The 27,281-nt window shown below is 43.3% G+C and overlaps 1 protein-coding gene across 2 annotated transcripts in view; it reads right to left on the minus strand.

Moving 5' to 3' along the window:
• Nucleotides 1–18,062, minus strand: part of RACGAP1 (Rac GTPase activating protein 1) — a 30,846-nt gene extending 12,784 nt beyond the window's left edge. Inside the window, exons 1-4 of one of the 2 annotated variants that reach the window (XM_035103781.3) lie at nucleotides 17,713–18,062; nucleotides 5,234–5,333; nucleotides 3,897–4,099; nucleotides 2,899–3,029 (exon numbers count right to left, since the gene is read on the minus strand). In XM_035103781.3, coding sequence (XP_034959672.2) covers nucleotides 2,899–3,029; nucleotides 3,897–4,099; nucleotides 5,234–5,318 — 419 coding nt within the window. In that variant the 5' untranslated portion in view covers nucleotides 5,319–5,333; nucleotides 17,713–18,062. Of the gene's footprint in view, nucleotides 1–2,898; nucleotides 3,030–3,896; nucleotides 4,100–5,233; nucleotides 5,334–14,581; nucleotides 14,715–17,712 lie in introns of those variants that run through there. The other variant, XM_088661338.1, reaches the window with a different exon arrangement.
• Nucleotides 18,063–27,281: the final 9,219 nt, after the last annotated feature.

Here is a 27,281-nt window from a genome sequence, read left to right on the forward strand (position 1 = left end):
CCGAGTCATGTGGCCATCATGACTAAACCACTTCTGGTGCAACAGGACATCGTGATGGAAGCCAAAGCGCACAGAAACGCCGTTTACCTTCCTGCCACATCAGTACCTATTTATCTACTTGCACTGGCATGCTTTCGAACTGCTAGGTTGGCAGGAGCTGAGACAGAGCAACGAGAGCTCACCCCGTCACGTAGTTTTGAACCGCCGATCTTCTGATCAGCAAGCACAAGAGGCTCAGTGGTTTAGACCACAACGCCACCTGCATCCCTATATAATACAAACATAGGGTATAATATCTGGCATATCAGAAATTAGTATACTAAGAGTTGCACATTTTTATTTTTATAAGCAGCAAAGAATATAAACAGCTAGAGTTAAGCACATCTAAATCTCATTGGTTTCAATGGAGAAAGTTAAGCTTGTCTCTTAATACTCTCCTGTACAATCAGTGGGGCTCAGAAGTGCTTAACAGCACAGGGGACTCTAATTGTCATATCCTTTCTTCTCCTCCAGTCCCTTAATCTTTACGAAAGAATTAAAAAAAAAAACCAGGCTCTTGGAAGGAGATTGCAATAGAAAGAGGAATGTGGTTATTGGTGTAATTCAGGCATAGGCAACCTTGGCTCTCCAGATGTTTTGGAACTACAACTCCCATGATCCCTGACCACTGGCCCTGTTAGCTAAGGATCATGGGAGTTGTAGTCCCAAAACATCTGGAGAGCCAAGGTTGCCTATGCCTGGTATAATCCTTTCTATTTGAAGAATTTGGATTATTTTAGTATGCAGAGCTATGCAACCCATGCTCATACATGACTGATGCATCTGGTGCATAATTTTCAATTCTGAGAATCCTATCTTAAAGTTAAAAAAGGAAAAGGAAATATAATTCGAATTCACCCACCCTTATAAATCAGAGATGAATTCTCTTAGCAACTTGTGGATCTCTACTGAAAGTTCAGAAATTAAACCAGAACTTTGGAATGGTTTTATTGATGTACTACATGGCTGCCAATTATTGGTATTACTCATTCCCTTGCCCGTTTTTCCATGCTTATGCCTTTCTCTCTCCACCATTCCGCTTTGTTTATGACCCCTATCACTCCAACCTTTGACCAGAAGAACAAGTTATTTAAAAACCTGTATCTTCAAGGCGAAAGATTTATACGATCTGAGGTGAAACCAGAGTATGAAAAACCTGTATCTTCAAGGCATCATTTGCTCTGGTCAGAAATGTGTCTTTATCTGTTGCAGAAGAAGAATAACAGTGGTGTCTATCAAAGAATGCACACAGTGCATAAGTTTGTAAACACAGACAAGTAGGGAAGCTTAATATTAGTAGTATCAACATTCAGGATTTTTTTCTAATCTCCTGGATTATCATTTGAGTCTGCATAATGAGGGATGCTCAAATTACATTATTTTATCACTCTATAATTAAGCTAAGTATGTCTGATGTCTTCTACCTTTTCCTAAATAGTCATTTTCTGTTTAGATATGAGGGCCTAATTGGCTGCATCTCAACATTCTCAGCAAAATCATACAACTTTAATATATAAATATTGGTTCAAGTACTGTTATAAATCAGTGTCTTCCTCTGCAATTCCTTGCAGCTCTGAAGTATTAAATTTCATTTACTGATGCACAGAGCAGAAATATATGCTTAATAGTACCAAAAAGAAATAAGAGCCCTTTCAATATCTACTGGATTCGGATAAAAAACCTTTGGCAGACAAGAAATATGACTGCTGTTTAGAACTAGGTCAGTTGCTGAAAGAAGTATTGCTGAACTGGTATCCCTACCTTTAGGTTAATTACTTATGTAGAGACAGAATTATTGACATTCAACTTAGCTTTGCTACATCACAGAAAAAACCTTTTAACAAGTAGGAGCTACAACCTGAAACAATAGTACATGCACACACACACAAAAAAAATATTCTCTGCCAAGAAACAGTGTTTCCTGGAACAATTTGCAGAGTCCTGGTATTCTGAAAAGTACGTACTGTAGTTTCTAAGCCAAGGATGGGGAAACACTTTAAGTCGAAGGGCCGCATTCCTTTGTGGGCAACTTACTGAGGGCCACATGCCAGTGGGGGCCGAGACAAAGGTGAATGAAGCAACAGGTGTGATTCTTACCTTTTCAGATACTTCTATACAGACGTTTTAGATGCAATTAAGTTAGGATTTGGCTTTAGACTTGTTTAGACAGAAGAGAATCATTTTAAGATAACATCTGTTTAGTCCTCCTAACATAATTTGTGAGTGCATTGAACAAATTGTGTTAGGACTAAACAAGGGAGGTCTTAAAATTATTTTCTTCTGTGGGAACAAATCTAAGGCCAAATCCTAACTCCCAGCTGGCAGCCAGAGCCACACTCCCAGTCCCAGTCCCCACAAAGGCCACGGCAAAAGGAATGGCTCTTTACTGTGCCTACTCCCAGGCTGGCACAATGAGGTTTGGACAAGGGCCACTACTGCCATGTGACGGCAGCAGGGTCCACGCAGGATCAAACAATTCCTGTGCCAGCGCTGCCACTACTGGGATTTCCTCTGCTTGCTGTTGGAAGGGATGGTGGCCTCCACTCAATGTTTGGGTGGGCACACATTGAGTTGCTCTATGCTGGCGCGACTTTCCTGCTTACAGTGAAGCTCCCCAGCAACAGAGACTGATAGGGCTTGCAGAGAAACACTTCCAACTCCATCCAAGTTTCCTCTAGCATGAGGGGCTGAGGGTTTGGATTGTTCTGTACATTTTCTGGCCCTATGCAAGGTTTCCTGGGGTCTGGAAAACATGTTCCTAGCCCCAGCGAAATAAAATCAGGTTGTCACATCTATCTTCTTTACAACCCAGCCCACCAAAGGGGCACCCTACAGCAAGGTAATATCTCAGCAGCTGACCTTTTATTCCCTCCAATAGAAGTATGAGTCCTGTTTAGGAAGGCCAGTGCTGATTTCTGTTCTTCACTCAGCTGAATACTCCCCGATGAATCACACATAAGCAGCTCTTTGATCAGCTGGATCTGTCGCTCCTGCAAGTTAGGAACATCAAAAATAGTCTTGCTTTGCATTTACATGACAGTCCATAATACACAAAGCCTCCTGAAGAAGGCTGCTACACTACCAACATATTAATATCTATAAAGAGATCTGCACCTGTCTCTCAAATAAGCTTAGTTTAAAGCAGCAGCACAAAGATTTAGCTAGATCAAATTGCTACCCAATGTAAAAAGATAAGGTACTCCAAATAGATTTCTTTGAACCATAAAGCAATTTGCCCAATTCTATTTGCAAATAACAAGTTTCCACAATATTGAACTTCTTTTTGCAAGCAGGGGAAGGGACTTCTGCAAGAGACCAAGAATGAACAATTCTGATCTGCCAAGGGATGGAATAAAGAATCTTTTTAATAATAAATTATTCCCAACCACTCTGGGCGGCTTCCAACAAAATATTAAAAATACATTAAAATATCAGTCATTAAAAACTCTTCTAAACAGGGCTGCTTTCAGTTGTCTTCTAAAAGTCAGATAGTTGTTTATTTCCTTGACATCTGACGGGAGGGCGTTTCACAGGGCGGATGCCACAACCAAAAAGGCCCTCTGCCTGGATCTCTGTAACCTCACTTTTCACAGGGAGGGAGGGCTGCTGTCTTCTTTATGTACTGATAGTTTTTTTCAGAGGTAATCAGTTAGTCACTATTGAAAACAGGATGCTGGACTAGATGACCCCGAGTCAAGCCTTTTATGCTTTGTTCCATGGTTACAATCCTAACCTTGCTCACCTGGGGGGAAGCCCCGCTGAATTCAATAGGACTTAATTCTAAGTAGACTTGGATAGGATTGCACTCTAAGCCTGTCGCCCTATATTAAAACTAAATGAGGAAATGTTATATGCACCAGTTTTTCACAGTCGGCTTCAGCTCGCTGTCTTCGCTTAATCTCCACATCCACTTGATTTCGGGCATGTTTCAGCTTCACATCCAAGGCACTACGTTCAGTTTCTGTTTTCATCAGCAGATCTTTGTACCTGGCCACCTCATGATCCATTTTCTGCCACTTTCTTCTGAACTCTTCAAAGTTCTTGGCTAGCTGGATAAACTCTGTGAAGGACACACACATTGGAATTCATTTATAAAGGACTATTTTCTTGCATTTCCTCAAATATCCCTGCAACAGAAGTCTCATAATTTCTATTTTACAATACAGGGGTGCTGGTATTATTCGGAACAGAGAGATTGTAGGCACAGGATCTCCCAACTTACACACAGTGAGACTTCCTTTTGAGTAAACATACAAAATGTGGTGTCACAAGAGAGCTAGAATCACAAATCAAGCCAGTTTTCCCCTTTATCAAGATAAAAATATTTATATTGGGCTACTCAGTCAGATAACGTGTTAAGAACAACCGAAGACATAATGTCTTAGAAGATACACATATGGCTAAGGCAACTTAAATAAATATATGAACTTGCTGACGGTTGTCATACCCAAGGATAGAACTGCAGCTATAATTAACTTGAGAACAGATTATTTTATGGTCACAGATTAGCACACCAGAAAGACGTTCAAAAGCAAAATTTAAATATAACTGCTGTAATATGCTTCAGTAGATGTAGATTGGTATTATAAATGTCTGGGCCAGAAACTCTATTCAACTAGATAATTATACAAATATTGATTTAAAAGGAAAAAGCCAATTTCCTTTAGCTGCTTAACACTGCCCTAAAGGGAATATAAATGTTCCATCCTGCAAAGCTACAATCTTCTATAGAAGATTGGACAAACCTGCCTCCAACCAATCCCCCTCCACCACCATTATTTACGGATGCCGTTGCTCTGTGACACAGCACTAGACTTCCCTCGGGCTCTTTGAGACCTGCAATAGTACATGGCAATGTAACATCACATCCCTAAGGCAACAGATAAAATAAGGTAACTACTTGAACTGTAATGTTTTAACCACATGTTCTGCCTAGTTGCCTAGAAACCAAATTCTACAAAACCCACTAGCTGGTATGCACATCAGTTTTCTACAGAAGCAAGGCATTATCCCAATCATCTAGCTTCCAGTGTAATTTAACATATTAACAGGCTGCTCTAAGAAATTTTAAAAATCTCACTCCAACCAAGTCATCCAAGAGACTCCTTGAATAACAGGGCAGGAAAAAACCTATGAATAGGTTATAGATTTCTGCATCCTCACTTGCACAACATCTACAAAGATGTCAACTTACGTAATTCATTGCCTTCATTTAAGATTTCTGCTTGGCGTATCAGTTGGTCAAATATATTCCGTAAATTCAGCATTGGGGTCTCCATCTTTGTGCCTAGATACTGAAATAATTCAGAAATTGGTTTGTTATTCCCCTTTCTTCTGCCAGACACAGCAATTCTTACCAGCAAGATTAAGTCTGCAATTTAAGAATCAACACATTATAGATGCTGTCTTTTGCTGTAAGACATCAACATGCCTTCTCATCTGCAACCCCAATGTGAGACACCATGCAGTGCTGTTTTATTAACACAGTGAATAAAGTGCTTTACAAAACTTTATAAGCACAAAATAGGTCCTTGAGCACAAGGTATTTACACTGTAGTACAGATAATAAGGAAAGCACAAAGATGCAAATACGTTCAGACCCTCTGAGTATCCCTATTTTCCAGGGACAGAACCAGATTTACAGAAGCCATCCCAGTTCCTGGTTGATTGTGTTAGTTGGAAATTAATAGTATAATTCAAAGTTGTGCTAAATAGTATAATTCAAAGAAACATGCCTCCCTCTGAGGATGCCCCCTAAACTTGCTCTTTTGATTCCCCCAACCCTCTACAGCAGATATAGGGGGAGAGGGTGTTCCATTGCACAAGCAGACCTCATTCTGTGTACTCAACAATTTATTTGAATAACCAAGACAAAGGCATCAAGAAAAATGTGGGTTTAGAGCAGGCATCCCCAAACTGTGGCCCTCCAGATGTTTTGGCCTACAACTCCCATGATCCCTAGCTAAGAGGACCAGTGGTCAGGGATGATGGGAATTGTAGTCCAAAACATCTGGAGGGCCGAAGTCTGGGGATGCCTGGTTTAGAGGAAGGAGCTGAAGGAAGAGAACGCAGGTTTGGGAGCAGTTTTTAAAAATTAAGTATCACTGGTTTAAAGTGAAACACAAATACAAACATTTAACGAAGCCTAACTTTCAATGGGCCATATCCAGCACTGCAGCTCTGCTGGCACTACAGTGACTCACCGGATACAAATTTAATTCATTCCGGGGGTCCATGCGCACCCCAAAAATTTCATAAGAAGAGGCGCCGCTTCTGAGCATGTGTGCGGTGCTCAGAGCACTTCTGCGCATGCGGCCACGTTTGCAACCTGAAGGTTACGCTACCCAAAGGTAACGTAACCCAAGGGTCCACTGTGCAGGCTTCCATGCATGCAAGGAATTTCACAATCAGCTCCAGGGGGTTGAGGTACCCCCTGGAGCAGATTTGGGGGAGCTTGCAGGGTGAAGAGATGAAAGTCCCATTACACCAGCGGAACCCCAACCTAATATCTTATAACTAAATTCACAACACTCCAAGAGTCACATAAAAACAGCCTTTAATTTAATATTGGAGATAATATCCGAAATTACCGTACTTTTCCGTGTATAAGACTAAAAAATTAATGTTAAAAAGGGGGGTAGTCTTATACATGGGGGCAATCTCCCAATTTTCTTAATTTTGAGTCCCCCAAAATAAGAGGTGTCTTACACGGGGGACCCAGGTGGCACTGTGGGTTAAACTACAGAGCCTAGGGCTTGCTGATCAGAAGGTCGGCGGTTCGAATCCCTGCAACGGGGTGAGCTCCCGTTGTTCGGTCCCTGCTCCTGCCAACCTAGCAGTTCGAAAGCACATCAAAGTGCAAGTAGATAAATAGGGACCGCTCCGGTGGGAAGGTAAACGGCGTTTCCGTGCGCTGCTCTGATTCGCCAGAAGCAGCTTTGTCATGCTGGCCACATGACCCGGAAGCTGTCTGCGGACAAACGCCGGCTCCCTTGGCCTATAGAGCGAGATGAGCGCCGCAACCCCAGAGTCGGACACGACTGGACCTGATGGTCAGGGGCCCTTTACCTTTTATACACGGGGGCATGTTATACAAGGAAAAATATGGTAAATTAAGCATTTTAAGGATGACAACAAATTATGTGTGTTAATCTTATGGAAAGCTACAAACATTTATTACTTTTACAAATTTATGTCCTTTACCACTCATGATCATTCCTTGCTTTTGGAACATTCTAGGCATTAAGACCAGGATCTAAAGACTTGCTTTTGCTCACACATTGAGTTTATACAGCCTATGGTTTGTCCCCCGCCCCCATTTTGAACAGCTGACTCCCAAGAAATCCCCCCTTACTTTCAAGACATCCTAACCTGGAACAATTTTCATGAGTCTTTGGATCCTGGCCTTAATCTTTAAATAGCTGGTTGGCATCAGTCCAGAGGGAGCCAAACAGAAATCTACTGCTAAGAGAAATGGGATAATTGTAAAAGCAGTTAAGTCTATATGCAAAATGCATTTTTGCTGCATTTCCATATTTTTCCAAGTATATTCCTAGCTAGTATTAAATGACTGCTTAGCTGAAGAGCAATGTTTTCACTGTCCAAACAACTAGTTAGCAAGAATGCTTCTTCAGAAAATATATGAATTGCAAAATGGAAAATTTGACTTAAATCAATAATTTAAACTGGATGCTTTGAAATTCACAATGGGCTGGAATACAAATCAGGATTTTTCTGTCAGAACAATCTGGAGGATTAGAAATGTTTCAAGTGAAGCCTAAAATTAGTGCAATGTTTAACAAGCAATATAAAAGGTGTATTTTGGGGAGAACTCTGGACAGGCTCGGGGTTAAATTTTTTTTTTGTAAGCTACTGTTCCTGTTTCAAGTTGCTTTTAAAATCCATGACATGGTCAGCTCATTTTTCAAGCAGCAGAGCCTGTGACATCATAGCAGTGATTAAAGGAGAAATTGCTAGTTCAGCAGTGCGGAAATTGCTTCTTCAATCCATGTAGCTGCTGGAAATGTGTATGGGAACTATGGCTAATAAATTATCACCAAGTAGAGGCCAACACATGCATTGTACCATACTGCTGGCATCTGCTGCAGACAAAACACCACCTTCACAGCAAGAAGGCCACAGAAAAAGGTTTTAAGTGCAAATTACAAAAAGCATACTGACCGAGCAAGCATGCTACAGTAGCTGTTCAGCTTGCAAGATTTCAGATGTTCTAAAAGGCTGAATGGAATGAGGTTTCTATAGAAATTTCTGGCCATGCCCCTGCCCCCACATCTTCACTCCCCGCATGCTTCCAGCAATACTCTTAAAAGCAGAGTTTAAAAGTCAGACATATAAGCTGGGTGCCAGATGGCACCTTAAATCTACAGTAGGTTACATTCGCCTCAACAAAATGTCTATTCACCAGAGGGTCAGATTAGATGACCCCTGACGGTCGGATCCAATGCTACAATTCTATGATCTAACTACGCTGCTTGACTGTAGCTTGCTCTTACAACAACTCACTTGTCCCTGTATGCAAGAAGAAGAAACGCACAATTGGACCTATGCCAGTAGCAAAACACACCAGGCTAATTTCTAACACTGCTTAAAAGAAGAAAACCATTGAATTCACAGTACAGTGGTACCTCGGTTTAAGAACAGTCTGGTTTAAGAATTATTCGGTTTACGAACTCCACAAAACCGGAAGTACTGTGCCGGTTTGTGAACTTTTAACTTGGTCTAAGAACGGTGGGAGGCCTCATTAGGGAAAGCACATCTCGGTTTAAGAACGGTTTTGATTTAAGAATGGACTTCTGGAACGGATTAAGTTGTAAGCCGAGGTACCACTGTATATACCGAAGACCAGGCACGTCCAACAGGTAGATCACTTGATGTATGTGGTAAATCACTGGCTCCCCACAAACAACCTCAACAACTTTGGCTCCCCTAAAAAAAGTTCAACAGTGTTGGCCTGCACCCCCCCAAAAAACAACTTTGACCTGAACTCAAAAAAAGGGGGTAAAACAATGCCAGTTTTTAACTCTATGAGGTAGATGGCAGTGTCTTGGGAGTTGGCCACCCCTGCTGTAGACTGTTAGACTGCAGAACAAGTTGTGATTTCTGACAGCTCCAGAGTTCAATAAATAAGCCAGTGCAGTGGGTATTAGACAAGAACTGAGGAGATAGTTAGCTATGAAGCTAACTAGATGAACTTGGGTCAGTCACTGTGCTAGGTTCAGACATGTTCAGGATGGATAAAAACCAATGATTAAAATAGACCGTATACATATATATTTAAAAAATCAGATTTTTTAAAAAAATTAAATCGGATTTTTTAAAATAAAATGCTTTTGGGGGGAAAATCTTTCTAAAGATAATTTTCTATTTAAGTTACATTCTAGTTCAAAGGCTATTCATCAGGAAATAACGATTTGTTTTAAGTTTTTCATGTGTGCTAAAACTCAGTCTAAGGTGTTTTATTTTATTTAAAAAATTGTTTAACCACATCAGTTAACAAACCTGGATCCATATGGTATAATGTTATTGTTTTAGTGAAATAAATTGTTTAAATTGTTATTAAGGAAATGGTTATTTTTCTCCTTCCAATAAAGTACAGCAGAAAAGTTGTCCAAATATAAACAGTTAACTTATTAAAAGGTAAAAGGACCCCTGACCATTAGGTCCAGTCGTGACAGACTCTGGGGTTGCGGCGCTCATCTCGCATTATTGGCCGAGGGAGCCGGCGTACAGCTTCCAGGTCATGTGGCCAGCATGACAAAGCCGCTTCTGGCAAACAAGAGCAGCACACAGAAACGCCGTTTACCTTCCCACCGGAGCAGTACCTATTTATCTACTTGCACTTGATGTGCTTTTGAACTGCTAGGTGGGCAGGAGCTGGGAACGAGCAACAGGAGCTCACCCCGTTGCAGGGATTCGAACCACCGACCTTCGGATCAGCAAGCTCTACACTCTGGTTTAACCCACAGCGCCACCTGGGTCCCTAACAGACTCAAACCTTTCCCCATTTTAACAGTTGAAAGCTTCTGGGGGCTGGATCATATGTGCTAAAATACTTCATGTTGCTGCAGCTGCAGCTACATTGAGAAATAAGTGATACATGAACCTGTAGTATTATACTGTTGCACATCACCCCAATCTCCAAGCAGTGCAAGATTCCAGCTGCTAGTGTTAAATATCCCAAGTTTGTAACTTGAAGTTGTTTTACTTTTACAGTACAGTATTAGGTTGAAACAGAAGCTCTTCGGTTAGGTTTGGCCTTTGATTCTGAGCATCATGCAGAGAAGGTAATGTAATGTGTTAAGTAGTAGAGTAGTTTGAAGTTCATTTTTCTGTTGTAAGCCGCCCAGAGTGGCTAGGGAAACCCAGCCAGATGGGCGGGGTATAAATAATAAATTATTATTATTATTATTATTATTATTATTATTATTATTATTATTATTTGAAATTGGCTTGTTTCAACAAACCCTAGTTAAGATTAAGTAGTTTGTCTAGGTTTGGGTGATGCAGCAAGATGTGGTTAATAAATAATGGAAGCTTTGGCATTTCTTGTGGCTCTGTCAGAGAGAGAGCATGTAAACCCAGAGGGATACTAGGCTCGTTTTTTGTAACAGTAAACTGTGATCTGACATGTATGTCCAGGGTGGATTTGATTTAAATCAAATCGATTTAAATTACAATTTTAATCACTAGTCAATAGGACTTTATTTTAATCCTTTTTTACAGAAAGGTTCAACCTTGCTGGCATCCTCTTAATATTCACAACCGGAGGAAGGTTTCATTTTGGAATAATAAATTTTTACAGTTATATCAGAAATTACTGAGTTGGTTATACAGTAGGACCTCAATTTACGAAGTACTTGACATCCGACGTTTTCGACTTATGAAGAGAAAAGGTGGCCGTGCGCTTACGATTTTTTCAACATCCGAACGGAAAACCCGTTCATGGCTAGATGCGGTTTCCTCGACTTACGAATTTTTAGATGCGGTTTTCCCGACTTGCGATTTTTTTCGTTTCCAATGCATTCCTATGGGAAACCGCTTTTCCTATGGGAAACTCGACTTACGAAGTTTCGACCTACGAGTGTGCATTCGGAACGGATTAAATTTGTAAGTTGAGGTCCCACTGTACTATTAGAAATACATAGACAGATAATTATGAAATTATTGTGAGGTTTAATAAGTTAGGGACACAGCTGGCGCTGTGGGTTAAACCACAGAGCCTAGGGCTTGCCTAACAGAAGGTCGGCAGTTCGAATCCCTGCGACGGGGTGAGCTCCAGTTGCTTGGTCCCTGCTCCTGCCAACCTAGCAGTTCGAAAGCATGTCAAAGTGTAAGTAGATAAATAAGTACCGCTACATCAGGAGGGTAAAGGGCGTTTCTGTGTGCTGCTCTTGTTTGCCAGAAGCGGCTTTGTCATGCTGGCCACATGACCCGGAAGCTGTGCGCCGGCTCCCTCGGCCTATAGAGTGAGATGAGCGCCGCAACCCCAGAGTCGGACACGACTGGACCTGATGGTCAGGGGCCCCTTTACCTTTTAAGTCTGTTATTCAAAATCACATGTAACAGATTCCACTTTAGCCTCTTGAACCATCAGGAAAGGCTAGCCTCTCTAGTAGGCTGCATGCAGGAATGCCAACTATTTTATCAAGAGTCTAAATATTGGTATCTTAGCCATTTATGCCAGCAGCTGAAATATAAATTATGGAAAGCACAAAATGGAAAGTAGAAACAGCCCTGTCTTCATCTCTGCAGGAAGAACAGGTTTTTGAAAGAATGTTGCCTCTCTGCCCCACTCAAACAAAATGCCACAATTATTTTTTCCCATTATAGATGAATGCTTCCAAGTCTCTAATCACTTAACACATAGCTAGTGCTCTGCAATAAGAAAAACTCTCAGACTTAGGTGATGCCTATACATTACCCTTCTATATACCTTACCATTAGGAAATAAATTGTAAGATCTGCCCAAGGATTAGATGGGGGTTTTAAGGTGTCTCGAGATAACTTAATTCTGGTGTCACCTTGAGGGCAAAACCAGAGTAATTCCAACCTTGCTTGCTGCACCTTTCAGCAAGAGGTGGAAAGGTGGCCACCTTCCCCCCACCCCAACCCTTGAAAAGTACAAAGAACTGGTGCAAGTTGGAGAAGCAGCATTCCTTCTCACTTTGTTTCAGCTTTTTGTGCTTTTGAGACTCAGCTTAGCAGCTAAGTAGCTGAACAGAAAACTGAGCGACTAAGAAGGAAGAAGAGAAAGGGGTGTGATTTGGGAGACTGGAAGGATGAATATGGATTGACCAGCTAGACTGAAGGGGGATATCACAGGAATCAGAGCAGAGAGGGCACATCCCAGGGTTCAAAATTAGCAGGGCTCCAGGCACATTTTGTGCCTAAAGATTCTCCATTTGCAAGCACCTCAAGAGGTCTGGGTGCCATTTTTTGCACCTGGTTGACACTCAAGGATTACGGAAATGTATGTGCTTAGAAGCCTTGAAGTATATATGTTAAGGAGTTTAACAAGAGTAGAGCAGAGCTTTCCAAACTGTGTGTTGCGATACGTTAGTGTGTCGGCTGCAGTGTGTAGGCGTATCGCGCAAATGCTCCCTACGCTCCCCTCCCCGGGGGCCGGAAAGGGGTTAGTTTCGTCTCTGATTTGCTAGTAAAACTGAATCACTGTGTCACAAAATGATGCATGTCTAAAAAGTGTGTCACCAACATGAAAAGTTTGGAAAGCTCTGGAGTACAGTGTTTTGAAAAATGAAGTTTGGTACCAATATTTTTATTATAAACACCAAACTAAACATGTACGGTATTTACAATTTCTGTTAACAATGCGATATTAACAATGTGTCATGTGAATTGTGTATTAGTTCTTGCTTTTCAAAATAATAAATAAAAAGTGTTGCTGACACCCCCACCCCCCCTGCCGTGGCAACTAGACCTTCTGTTTTGGCACCCACAATTCAGGTCCCAGAAGCCACTTGTCTCCTAGCTTCTATCCGTTTCTAACACTGGCATGTCCATACCACACACTTAAAGCATACATATTCCCCCATAGAAACCCAGAAACTGTAGTTTACCCCTCTCAGAGCTACAATTCTGAGCACCCTTAACAAACTACACTTCACATGATGCAAATTCAAGCATATTTATTTTAATTCTGCTGAATCTGACTTTTACCCAGGTCCTTTGGAAAAGAGTATATGTGGGTGCTTTCTGTTTCACTCCCTTTATTTGGTCTTTCCAAGATAGAAGAGATTGATCTGGGAGAGGGACAAAAAGAAACAACTAGCATGAGTGTGTGATCATGGGCCAAAAAGGCTGGCAATCTCTATGCCTGTGTCACATTTTTTCCCCTGGACGAAATTGCCTGTTCTTTTTATCACCTTATTCCTTTCCCTCGTCCATTTCTGCCACTCCAGACAAAATTACCACCATTAACGGCTCTCCAAATCTGCAGGCTGAAGTAACCCTGCACTCATTGTAAGTCTGACTATGGTGGATGTAATGCTGATAAGAACTACTCAAAACACCAGACCAAGAAAATCCAGATATGACCTTCTCTCTCCCAGCTATAAATCTGGACCAATGAGAGAAATGCATTTGTACAACTGGCTGAAGCTTTCAGTATTACAGCACGCAAACAGGGGGAGGGGGGATGTGATTATTGTGTCAAGTGAGAAATTAGTTGTATGAAAGCCTAGAGTAAAGGCAATAGCTAAAGATATTCATTTAAATGGGTGCTGATGACTACAAGAGGTTTTCTCAAATGAGCATTTGTGGTATTTGATGGCTACTAGCTTGGATGAGGGCTGGTGTGGAAATAGCAGGAATGTAGACAAATTTCTTGCAATAAGTCCTGCTGACAAGGAGCCATAGCTGTTGCCTTGGGGTAAATGGAAGCTGTTTAACAATCAAAACTTGCCAATATCTACTTGTATGTTTTAATACAAGTAGATACTGCAGAAAATACAGTGTCTGAATATTCTGCAAAAGGCTACCACTTGCCGCATGGGGAAGTACAAACCAATTCTTTCCCCCTTCCCCAAATACTTAGGTTAAAATATTACCCATTATTACCAACAACACAATCATATACCTGTCTATTCAGAAGTAAGATTTGCTGAACATATGGGTCTAACTCCTAAGTAAATACATACTGGATAGCAGCAAAGTAGTACTGTCATTTTAAATCCAATTATAGTCACTATTTAATCCACATAGGGAACACTGCGGGCCTATAGTCTTATTTCCTTTAGATTTCCTTTTAAAAATTATTAATTCAATGAAGGAAGAAACCTATTTTAAATACCACAAATTTAGAAAAACCAGGGATGAAAACTTTTGCAGAGAAATGAGAATGGAAAGGCATTTTTACAGGCACCATGCATATGTGTTAGCCAAGGTTACTCAACAGAACATCTTTCTTCTGCAAATCCATGAAAGCTTTTGTAAATGCCATGTTTTCAGAAAGGTCACAGATAAGGCACAAGAAAAAGCAGCAAATCATAGATGTTCTTCTTACTGTGGGTCAAAGCTAGCTGCTCAGTCTTGTACAGGATTAGTTGTAGGCAATTCCCATATGTTGAGTGGCTGACTCCATTTCAACCTCTTCAAAGTCACAGGCATCTTCAGGAATGCCCAGATTTAGAAATTCTACAGCTCAGTGAGGTCACATAGACCAATGAGTTTAAATTAGAATTTGGTCATAAACAAACAATCTGAGCTCTACAGAAATAAGGGAGAGAATCTCTTAACCAGTGTGGTGTAGTGGTTAAGAGCGGTAGACTCCTAATCTGGGGAACCGAGTTTGTGTCTCTGCTCCTCCACATGCAGCTGCTGGGTGATCTTGGGCTAGTCACACTTCTCTGAAGTCTCTCAGCCCACCTACCTCACAGGGACCATCACCAGGAAAGCAAAGAACACACCTAAGTTCCCAAATGTGGTATGTTTGGGAGAAACAGCCACAAGTGCTTGTTTGGATGCAACGTTAAGCCAATACTTCATGTTTGCTGCTCCTGGACTGGGGAGAAGGAGAAATTGCTTGAGCTGCTTTCACCAACAGGCAGTTCATGCACAAACTAATAACACTGGCTATAAACCATACTTAAGCCCAAGCGTGGCCACTGTTATAAAGTTTCACAATCATACAAGAGACATCTATTAGAAGGCAACATGATACCCGCACTCCTGGATTCCTGCACCCTGGAGGCTCAGACAGCAGCATGAGAAGGCCTTAAAGAATGAATCTCCTAAGACACAGAAAAGAAGCAGGTGTTATCAGATTATTGAAGGAATAATTGGAAGCAGGACTGCTGTCCTCAGGGGAAGGACTTTAGCAAAAAGAGGAAGGGAAGGAGAAGTTCTTATCATTCAGGAATGAGATGCATTCCAGCCCATATTTGGCAAGTTGACCAGCCTTGATCCTATCCCATTTCAACTTCTGGTTGTCGTTGCCTTGTCATTATCCCTCCTCTCCACCACCTAATCAACTTATAATTCTCCACTGGCTTCTTCTGTACTGCATTCAAGCATGCCACTATTTTCACTGGTCTGGAAAAAAAAGAAACAACCAACATAAGAAGAGCTCAGCTGGATCAGGCCAAAGGACCAGCTAGGGCAGAAATTGGTATTCGAAGCCATAATGTCTCTATTAGTGAAAGAAGAACATTGCCAGTGTAGCTAGTAGCCACTGACAGACAGCCTTATGCTTCATGAATTTATCTAATTGTATTTTAAAGTCATCCAACCTGGCAGCCATTAGTACATCTTGTAGTAAAGAATCCCTTGACCCATTGTGCCACCCCCAACCAGTGGCTGGTTTTTCTTCTGTGCTTTCCTCAGAACTCCTGAAGCGCCCCACTTATTCCTTACTCAACCTTCCTACTCTTATCTTAACACACACATACAATCTGACTTCTGCCCTCACCAAAATGGCCAGTGATTATTCTGCTGCCAAATAAAAAGACCTCTACAGTACTTCTTTTTGTCCTGGAGTGCACTGCTACATTTTATATAGTTGATCTTTCTTGATAACCTTTATGCTCTTGGTTCTTGCAACTCTGTCCTGACCTTATTGCTCACTCAACCTTTTCACAGAGGGAAGTTCTTCCTCAGCTTTCCTCTACTCCATTGGGGTCCACCAGAAATTTTGTTCTCTGCCCTCAGCAGATTTGCAAAAATCTGGCCCTCCACCGTCAGCAAAAAACTTTAATTCATGCACTTCCAGCTGTGGCTATAACAATCTCCTCTTTGAATGCCCACTGTCACTCTGGAACCAAATCCACCTCTCTCATTACTCAAGATTCACATGATGCCTCTCCTTACACTGACCTCCTGTTTACTCTTGTATCCAGCAAATACTCACTTGTCTATCTATATCTTCAAGCCTATGGGTGGCCTGCCCACCCTATCTTTCTGCCTTCGGGTCCTAAAACATACCTGCCTGTGATGTTTGCTCAACCATTGCCACAATCTGAAGGTACTGGATGTGTTCTGTTTCCTAAAAGGATTCTGCCCTTTCTCCCTACCTGTTCCCAACGCCTGCAGATTCCTCCCATAATATCTTATTAATGTTTATTTTGTACATTTCTTTCCTTTGTTTCATCATGGAAATCAAGATGAATAACACAGGGGTGTTCGTGTTTCCAATTCCCTCATTTCCTTTAATTTCCTCCCCCCCCCCCGAAACCCATCATTTCCCCGCCCCCCAAGACTTTCAGCACTGTCCTTAAGATCTCATTTCCTACTGAGAACAGGCCTGACACTTCTTGTTGCCTCCTTGTGTAAAACTAGTCTAGACCTTAAGTTCCTCAAGGCAGGGAAGCCCATTGCAGAGTATAAAACACCATGCACCTGAACAGCACTGTATAAATAAAAGAAAAACCTTACTATTTGACACTTCTGTCATTTCTATGAGGAAAAAATAAAGGTACCAATAGTGGTGTCAGCCCATTAAGAAGAATTCCAAAATCCATATTAGGGCAACATCCTTGCGAAGCAAACCAGAATGGTCAGAAAATGAAGCGCAAGAATCAGAATAAACTTTATTTGCATCAGCCACCAGCCATAGCAATGAAATAAAAGGTACAGAAGAGAAAGGTAAAAACTTAACTATATAAAATACATTTTGGGGATTTAGATCAAGATGCACAAGCTTTCAGGCGCTTTAGAAATCACCAATCTCAAGCCTCGCCTCCCATCATCATTTCTCAGAAGCGAATGGGGCTGAGAAAGGGTGGGTGGGAAATCCATTCCCACCCACCCCAAAAAAACCCAGCCTTTTTCAATACTTTCTACGGCGGGAAGGTTTCATGGGGAATAAATAAAATATATGAATAAGTAAAATATATGACGGAAGTTCACTTGAAGCGAGAAATTTGGAAACTTCCACATTTTCTCGCCCCACGATAGCTAGTTATCTTCGTAACTACACATATTTAATAATAATAGTAGCAGTAGTAGTAGATGGTGACAATATTGCAATAATAATAATAATAATAATAATAATGCTATTGCAATTATTTACAGGACGCACGCTCTGCTCTTTCCAGCCACTTCACTACTTTTCTGTCAGATGTTCGCTCCACGCCATGCGTCCCCAAGAGCCCCGACTGCCTGGTACCAGAGATACCCCTATCCACCCACCCCCGTTACCTGCCGGCGTCCGCGTGAGAGGAAATGCCCTTCTGCCCTCGCGAAACCGGCGCGCGTTGTTCCCTCAGCCCGCAGAGACAGGCGCTCTCCAGGCACCCAACGGCTTCGCGCGACCGTTCGCAACCGCCTCCCAGTTTGAATCCCGCCAGCCTGACGCCCCTCCCGATCCCGATTGGCTGCGCCGTACTGGCATCGTGAAGCTGAGCGTGACGACACCGCGTCCGCTCCCTGACGCGCCGTGCGTTCGGCCTATCCGTCTGGAGCGGGACGCTCGCGGCGCCTTTTTTCTCAAGGGCAAGGGCTGTTTTTCTCCCGGCCCCGCCCCGCTCACCTCTATTAAGCGCCCACACGGCCCAATTACGTAGGCGGTGTTCTTGTGATAGCCGTCTCACCTCAGGCCAATTCCCACCTTCTGTAGTTCCTATTCCATTCATGCAGGACAAATCAGGCCCATGAGGCGGGAAAAGGGTAGGAGGTTAACATTAAAGGCAAGCGACAAGGAATCCCTTTGTTGTGGTTTGCATAGCACTGCTTTTATATTTGCTTCTAGTGGACATTTTCTAAATTCCTCATTACTGAAGAGGCTGAGTTTTCTCTTTTATATTAGAGGAGGGCAGAGACGACAACCAATTTTATCCCCACTCCTTCTAAATTAAAAGAAAAATAGGGTTTCCCAGTTTGGACTTGTGTGCATTTAATAACTGCGGGGGGGGGGTTGGATTAACTATATACAGTATATACACAGTGCTTTTTCTGGGGGGATGCAGATACCCCTAAACATTTTGTTAATCTAACCGCCTCATTGAGGGGCAGTATTTCAATATGAGTAGGAAAATGAGAGTATCCCTAAATATTTTTTAAGTAAAAAAGCAGTGAGTGTGTGGGTGTTTTTCAAAATACACATTACCTTTAGAGGGCCAGCCAAAAGGTCCCCAAATAGTGAGCAAGCTCCAGAACTCTTCATCATACTGGATGTTAAGCAAAATGGGTCAGGGTGGTTTAATGTTTAAGCCACATAAACCTGGTTCACAAGTAATGGTAAGCCAAACATTGATTGTGGACACGGCACTCCTGCTGGACTGGTGTGAGCTAAGCCATTATTATTATTATTATTATTATTATTATACTGCCCTTCCTCTAAAGCAGGCATGTCCAACTCCCAAGAGAATGCAATCTACCCCTACTATAAAAAACTGGTAGTGGTCTACCCATTGGATTGACCAAGGTTGTGGGGAGGAAGACCCAAAGTTGCTGAGCTTTTTTTTTTGCTTTTTTTTGGAGGGGGGGCGATCAATCAGGGTCACGCGATCAACCAGGATCGACCAGGGCATAGCTGCCAAGTTTTCCCTTTTCTCGCGAGGAAGCCTATTCAGCATAATGGAAAATCCCTTTTAAAAAGGGATAACTTGGCAGCTATGGACCAGGGACGCCCCACAATCGACTGGTAGATCGTGATTGACCGGTTGGACATGCCTGCTCAAAAGATCTCAGGGTTGTTCACAGGAAAATAATAATAATTTAGTTGATCATTGTGGGGTATAAGCAATAAAATATGCCCAATTGCCTAACAATTTGAACAACTTAAAGGGATTTGGAATTCTAGGGCAAGCTAAAAGAAAATAAATTATCCAAATATAGGTTTTCATTTTCAAAAATAACTCATAATTACTTTTAAAAAGCAAAATATAGCACATACAACGAAAGCACCCATGGTTTGGGCTTAGCATGTCAACCGAACCTGGGCTCATGGTTTGTAACCAAGGTTTGTTCTTGGGTCTAGGGCTCACGGTGTGTCTGGCAGAGACAATTCACAAGCTCAGGTTTGGATAGCACACTAAGCCAGCAGCACAGCAACACAACCAGCTGAGGAGCTCCTCAGTGTGAGTTTAAAAAATGGTCTATCCAAACAGTGAGGTGGTTCTCATTACCCCTTTTGTTTCAATCTTCTCAACAGTGAGTCCGCAACCAAGATAATCAAGGGTCTGGAAACCAAGCCTTATGAGAAGCAGTTGAAGGAGCTGGGTATGTTTAGCCTGTAAGAAAGGAGACTGAGAGGAGATAATATTTTTATTTGTCCACCGTTCCATGATTTAAGAAAGAAAGAAAAAGAAAGATGTAGGTTCCTTATCAAGAGTAGAGTGGTTATGACAGCTTTTTACCACTCCCTACTGCTCACAGTAATGAGCTAATCATAGTCCTAGAGCTCAGTAATGTTAGTGTCTGTAAAACTGCCTGCATTAATTTTAGCTTTTGTTCTACCCATCTGCTTTCATTCATTACTTAATCCATTGAAATTTCAAAACGTTTTGTGTAGTTGAAACTGCAGTGCACAGTACCTCCTTACTACACACACACCCTAAAAATATTCCAGTTAAACATGTCTGGCATTCATTGCAGATATGCTCACAAAACACCAGGTGCATAAAAATAAATAAGGGGGGGGGTTGTTAACGGCAATAATTGGTGTTTAATAAGCAATAGGAGTGGGAAAAGGTTTTGTAATAGTATAATTGGGGCACAGATGGAATGAGTATATACCCAAGATTTATAATGGGCATGGCCTTTTCTTTGCCCCCCCCCCCCGGTGACACATGGATGGGGTCACATTGCCACTGACAAGTAGTACACTCCAACTGAGAAGGCCTGAAATTTGCACCCAGCCCTTTGGGCTTTTCTTACGAAGGTACCACAAGGACAGGGTCAGGGATTCAAACATTCTTTGTCGCATATAGGAATTATTACAATAATATTACATATGTTTTCAGAGTTGTAGATGGAAGTCCAGACATAACGGTGGCTTAGGAAAACTTAGTGAGCGCAATAGGCCAAGCAGTTTTGGTAGGGGAAGGAGAGAATCAGGCAAATGGCATTGGTAAGCATTTTGTGATAGAACAACAGCACCCTGCAGGGGTTTTGTACCGTGGACTCTGAGCTGAATTAAGGTGCTTCCAGATGGAGGTTTATTATGGAATTGGTGCTGCTCTTGCACACATGTTTTTGCACCATCTGCAGGAGGCTGTCGTCATCAAAATGCGAGCCTCTACTTTTTACATTAAATCCGGATTTTCTCTTACCCTGGAAAATCCATTAAGTGAAAATAATCCTTTATGCATCTGCAGTGGAAACTTGTTAGCACTTTAATTTTATTTTTTGGGTGAACATTTTGTCATGTGTGTCATTTGTATGCACACAGTGCAATTTCAGGTGACAGGAGCCGTTCATTCAAAGCCTCAATGCATGTAGAGTACATACTCTGGAACTTTATACAGTATGAAGCCAATGTGGTGTAGTGGTTAAGAGCGGTAGACTCGTAATCTGGGGAACCGGTTTAGCTGCTTTGAAACTCCTTTGGGGAAGCGATAAAGCGGGATATCAAATCCAAACTACTACTACTCCTCCTCCTCCTCCTCCTCTTCTTCTTCTTCTTCTTCTTCTTCTTCTTCTTCTTCTTCTTCTTCTTCTTCTTCTTCTTCTTCTTCTTCTTCTTCTTCTTCTTCCGCAGTTTCTCTGTATGATAATTTCAGTATCTAAAAATAAATCAGTATTGCAAAGGAGCTCTGTATTAGTATTAAAAAACAAATGGAAATGGATGTTGCCTCCCTCTGCCCCCACCCCCAAAGCTTAAGTCTCCAATGGGTCTGTTGTGAAACTTCATAACTAAGGACAGCTAACGTTTGCTGACCTTAAATGTTATTATTATACTTTATGTAGGAATTTTAAAGGTTTAATGTGTATAAATACATATGCACCTGCTCAGAGTAGGAAGAGGTATTATACACACACACACACACACACACACACACACACACACACACCCCACCACAAGATCTCAGGGCATTTCACAAAATAAAACACAGGATAGAAACAAGTAAATAATTAAAACAAAACATCAAAATAATACACACACCCCTCCCACAGACACCTTTAAAAGACTATAGAATATTAATCAGCCCAAGGCCTGGTTGAAGAGGAACATTTTTGCTCGGCGTCTAGAAATACATAAATAAGGGACCAGGTGAACCTCCCTGGGGAGAGCATTCCACAAACAGGGAGCCACTACAGAAAAAGGCCCGTTCTCATGTTGCCACCCTCCAGACCTCACATGGAGGAAACGCACAAAGAAGGGCCTCAGAGAATGAATGCAGAGTTTGGGAAGGTTTATACAAGGAGAGCAAGTCCTTGAATTATTACGGTCCTGAGCCTTTATGGGTCAAAACCAACACTTTGAATTGAGCCCAGAAGCTAATTGGGTAGTAGAGGCTAGGGGAAGGTCTAGAACACACAGCACCAAAACATGTCACAAAGGACTGAGATATGGGTGAGAATCAGTGGTAAGCTATGAAAAACTTTAGATTTAATCTGCATACACAGAAAAAGCCAGGTCCAGATGACACATTTGTGAGATAACACCACCATCTGAAAGCACCCTTGCTACAGAACACTGAGAAATTCAAATTCTGCAGCAGTACCATTAAAGGAACATGAGCATTCTTGATCCACCCCAAAGTAGCAACTCATGCATTGCTTACCTATCACATGTGTATGATCAGGCACATGCAATAGGTAAACCAATGGGAAATTGGCCGATGAGAACCTAGAAATAACTCCGGCCCTGGAGCTGCGGGGCATTGGAACCATTTATTTTGCCCATTGTGTTCAAGGCTAATCGTTGCTACTAGAAATTGGACCGTTAAAGCTTATTTCTGCAGTTGCTCTGGGTTTTTTTTGCACGATGCTATAAGGAGAACAAGAAACACCCCAATAAGCATGTCACAAAACAGCAATTTAAAAGAAAGCACTAGGGGTTAGCACTAAATGCAGAAAGCCATCTTGTTCCCGAATAGAAAAAAGCCAGTACAGTATTGAATACATCCTAGTTCTATTTTAAGTTTCACTACTAGTGCTTTTGCCCTGTAGCCCTCATTGTAGATCATCTCCAGGTCTCTGTCATGACGTCAGAGATGACAATTGATGGAGATTGGTGTCAAGGCCACTTTTCTCTATTGCATCTTTCTAACCAAGTACAATCACTGCAGAAAGTGGGGGGGGGGGAATTGTATTGTGATAGCATGCCATCAATATTCCAGCTACGCTCTTTGTCAGGCCTTCCAGGGTAAGAGATAGGATGAAGACTGAATGATGGAAAACAAGTTTCCACCATCCTTTCACTGTAGGGAGATTGGGGGGTGATGAGCAAACAAAGTAGGCATTCTTTGCAACAAAAGATTTCCCCAGCTCCGCCTTACCTACGTATTCCACAATCCTTGGGTTGCAATTTTAGGATAGCCAAGGCTCTGCTGTCCACATGAGTGTGACCTTACTGTTGCAACTGGATGTTATTTGGATTGCACCACTGTAGTCAGTTAACAGTGTCTTGCTCCCTTTTCTAGAGAAAAAACCCTCACCTTTATGCAGTTTTCCACTATTTTTCTCCAGAGCCTTGAGATATGTTTCCCATTTTTTAACTAAGCTCATATATGCAAGTGTCTTACAGATATTGCAAGGAGCATAACGTAGTAGGAAAATAGAAACAGAGGAGTGGGCTTTAAGGGCGGTGTAAGGGGGAGAGAGTATAGAGAACCTCCCCCTCTCATCAGGAGCAGTTCTTCCCCAAGCAGCCATGAAAGCGCGGGGTCTGAAGGGGCTAGTCAGGAAGAGGAGAGTGCCAGGTCTCTGGCAGCATGGGAGAGCCCCTGCTCCACAGGCGGGAAGAGAGAGAGGCGGAAAGGGGGGAAAGGGAAAGCACGGCGCGTAGACCTTTTCCCTCGGCACCGGAATTACGGAGGAGGAGAAAGGGGAGGAGATTCACTGTCCCGAGGCTGTTACGTTGGTCAAAATCGTGAAAAGGGGCAGTGCCGGATTCTGGATCGGAATGAGCAGACATGCACCCAACAGCTTGTTACACTGTAAATAGAGTGCACCAATAAAGACTGTTAAAAGACAAGCATGTGGAAAGTCGTTACTCTAGAGTAGTCACAACAACCCTGACAGGCGGGATTCTAAAATACATGCCGGCACTTAAATTATGAGTTGGCAGAGCAACACTGAGGCAGTTTGTGGATGGTGGAGGGTGCTCAAGTGCTCTAGCACGTACAACCCACATGGAGATTGCATCCAGGAGTTGGCATAAAGGAAGACACTTATTTCAACGCCATACAAGGCTTGGGAGGAGGAGAAGTCACAGCATGAAGCAGGATGTATTTGAACAAGCAATGAAATCTGATGTAGCAGTCAGTGCTCCATCAGCAGCTGTCTGAAATGTACAGTCTAGGTATGAGTGCAAGATGTGAGGCTAAAGATCATGTACAAAAGCCAGCACAAGAGATTGCGTTGCTGCTGCCACACACCCCCATCTGCTTCTGCAACCCCTCCTCATCTTCATCGCAGCTCCAACACCCCTTCATGCTCCTCAGCCAAGCTGAGGCAACTGATTATTATGGTATTGTGATGGTATCCAGGCAGTTATACGCAATCCCACTTTCAACACTGTTTTTGCTTGCAGAATTTCGGTGGTGGTGGTGGTCATGCTGCTTTGTTTCTGATCACAGCTTTCTGCTGAAATCCTGTAACTTATCCCACTACTGTACAAAGATTCCAGGCTTCCCACCCCACACACTCCTGCTTTTGTCGCCCTGTGGCACAAGACTGCCCCTCCAAATGGCAACGATCCCAAAACATTGGGGAAGCATTGCAGAACTGAAAAAGTGAAATGATGCCTGGATAGTCCAGTATAAAACTCATGGACTATTGTATCAGTGATGTGTTACACGATACATCTGCGGAAAAAGCCTGCCCGTCTGAAAAGGCTCTCCATCATATAGTGACAGTTGATTTTTTTGGGGGGGGGGGCGTGTTTTGCAAGGCAAACCTGCCTCGCCAAATGATCAGGCTTTTTTGCAAGAAAGGGGAAATGCACTGGGAATCATGGGATGAAACTAGCCTGATGCAGCACCCTCCGATGTCCTGGAAGCAGGGCCGGTGCGTCCATTTAGGCGGACTAGGCCATTGCCTAGGGTGCGAAAATGGAGGGGGCGCTGCCGAGCCTGCCCCGCAAATCCCCCGCGCCGGTAGTGGCGGCAAGCGCACGCAGCCGAAGCCTTCAGCTATGGGCGCTGCTGCCGCCCGCCCGCTCGCCGAGGAGCCCCCAGCGTCCCCTCCACAGGCGGGAGGAGTGCAAGCCAAAAGGAGAGCTCAGCGTCCTCCCGCCCATGGAGGGGACGCTGTGAGCTCCCCAGCAGCTGCAGTGAGCAAACGGCGGCAGCGCCCGCAGCTGAAGCTTTCAGCTATGGGCGCTGCTGCCACCGCTGAGGACCTCAAAGCGTCCCCTCCACAGGCGGGAGGGCGCCGAGCTCCCCCCTTGGCCCGCGCTCCTCCCGACAATGGAGGGGACGCAGGGGCATCAGTGGTATGCGTGCGTGCGTCATGACGCATGCGCCCGGGGGCGCCAGAAGGTGTTTTTGTCTAGGGCACAAAAAGCCCTAGCACCGCTCCTGCCTGGAAGGGTTATATGTGCTCCGCAAACAGCAGTATTGTCTGCTCAGCTCCCTCTGCCAGGATCAGCGCCAGATTAACGTATAAGCCAAACAAGCTATACCTTAGGGGCCCACTCTCTTGGGGGCCCCAATTTTTTAAAAAAGAAAATAAAAACCTAGATGTACATTTCCAAAATATAAGATAAAAAACAAATAAAATAAAACCTACATACAGCAACAGTGTTTTGTGTTGTGTAGGCTCCAATGGTGTAAGTCAGGGGTCCCCAGACTTACCGTGCGGCGGGCCGGTGCCCGCCGCGCCGACCGCGCGGTGGGCCGGAGGGCAGGGGAGTGCGCGTGCAGCGGGCCGGAGGGCGGGGGAGTGCGCGCCCGTGCGCATGCGCACACGCGCCCGTGCGGGGAAAAAATCGCCAAAAATCGCTTGTGCGCATGCGTATGGGCCTCCCCTGACCCGGAAGTGCACCAGAAATGACCTCTTCCGGGTCAGGAGAGGCCCATACGCATGCGCACAAAGGATTTTCGGCGATTTTTTGGTGATTTTTTAGATCGCCGCTGCGCCGCGCGCCGTGAGAGCGGGCGGCGGCAGCGGGCGGCGGGGGTCGTCGCGGGCCGGATTGGAAGGCCGATTGGGCCGCATCCGGCCTGGGGGCCGTAGTTTGGGGACCCCTGGTGTAAGTCATGGGCCTCGCCTGCTAGCCTGCTCCCTAAAATGTCACTGGTTTGCTCATTTCTGTATACAGGGTGCCTACATTCTGCATGTGCAAATGGCTTTAGATGACTATTTGGTCCATAAATTACCATATAGCATGTATTCAACACACAAAAACAGTGACAATTTGTTGTTGCCAAAGGACAGCTGGGCATATAAAGGGCCCCATTACCTTCAGTAGCTTAGGGCCTCATCAAACCTAAATCTGGCCCTGGCCAGGATAGCCCTTTCTTTAGTTCAGCTGATTTGAGTGCGGTGCTAATAATGGCAAGGTTGCAGGTTCGATCCCCGTATATGGGACAACTGCATATTCCTGCATTTCAGGGGTTGGACTAGATGATCCTTGGCGTCCCTTCCAACTATAGAATTCTATGTTTCTCTGCTTCTTATTAGCTGCCTGCAAGTGTTGTCCTCTATGCCGCCACCATCCTGTGAAGGAAGAGATCAGGGCATGCCTGATGACACAATCCTGTAAGGGCCTGCACCTCCTGAACCACCCATATGCCAAGAGCCTGCTCTGTACTTACAGGCTGTGTCCCTACCCCATGATTTAGAGCCCTGGGTCGCAGTTTTCAAAGAAAGCAACTAGGGAGAACAGTGCTGACCTAATGACCTAATTAAACAAACAAATGCATCCATCTATGACTCAAAGTAACGATGGCCAATGCAGTTTAAATATGCCTTCCGATTGCCTAGGGCAGGAGGTGGGCGACTATTTCTCTATCATTGGACTGCTGTGTGAGCAATATACGTATTTTAAAAGCCCCTGAAATCTACAGAGATTTTCTCGCTGTGAAATTTCAGCCCTGGGAGCTGGCATCGCTGTGCTGTGTAGGTTCAGAACCACTAGTAACAGCACCTACGCTTTGCGGAGAGATTTGATCTTGAGGACTGACAGAGTGAAGAGAGATGTAAAAAAGTAGTTGTTGTTGCTTCAGAGACAGTTCAGAGCACACACACCCAGTCATGGGTTGAGCCCACTTTTAGGAGTAAGTACATATTTAGCAACTCAGGCTGCCTGACTTCCCCTTTTCTCTAATGCTCCAGGGCGGAAAATATAACTGTCAGTATTCGCCTTTTCTTAAAAAATAAAAATAAATCCAACAACAACAACTTCACAATCAGACCAAGAAATGTTGGTGCCAAAGGCAGAAAAGCCACATTGTACCTCCCACCCAAGACAGAGAGTGTAATAATAAACTAAATAATTGACAGCTGGCTGTGCTTGAATGGTACCTCACTATTGCTGCAGCCTCAGGCACCCTGCATCCTCCAGCCTAATGGCAGGGTCCAGCTTTGACATTACTAGTGCAAATATCTCTTTAAAATATAACAACACATGCATTTCTTCAAACTTCACGCATTTC

Source organism: Zootoca vivipara, chromosome 2 (assembly GCF_965207765.1).
Source record: "Zootoca vivipara chromosome 2, rZooViv2.hap1.1, whole genome shotgun sequence".
NCBI lineage: Eukaryota > Metazoa > Chordata > Lepidosauria > Squamata > Lacertidae > Zootoca > Zootoca vivipara.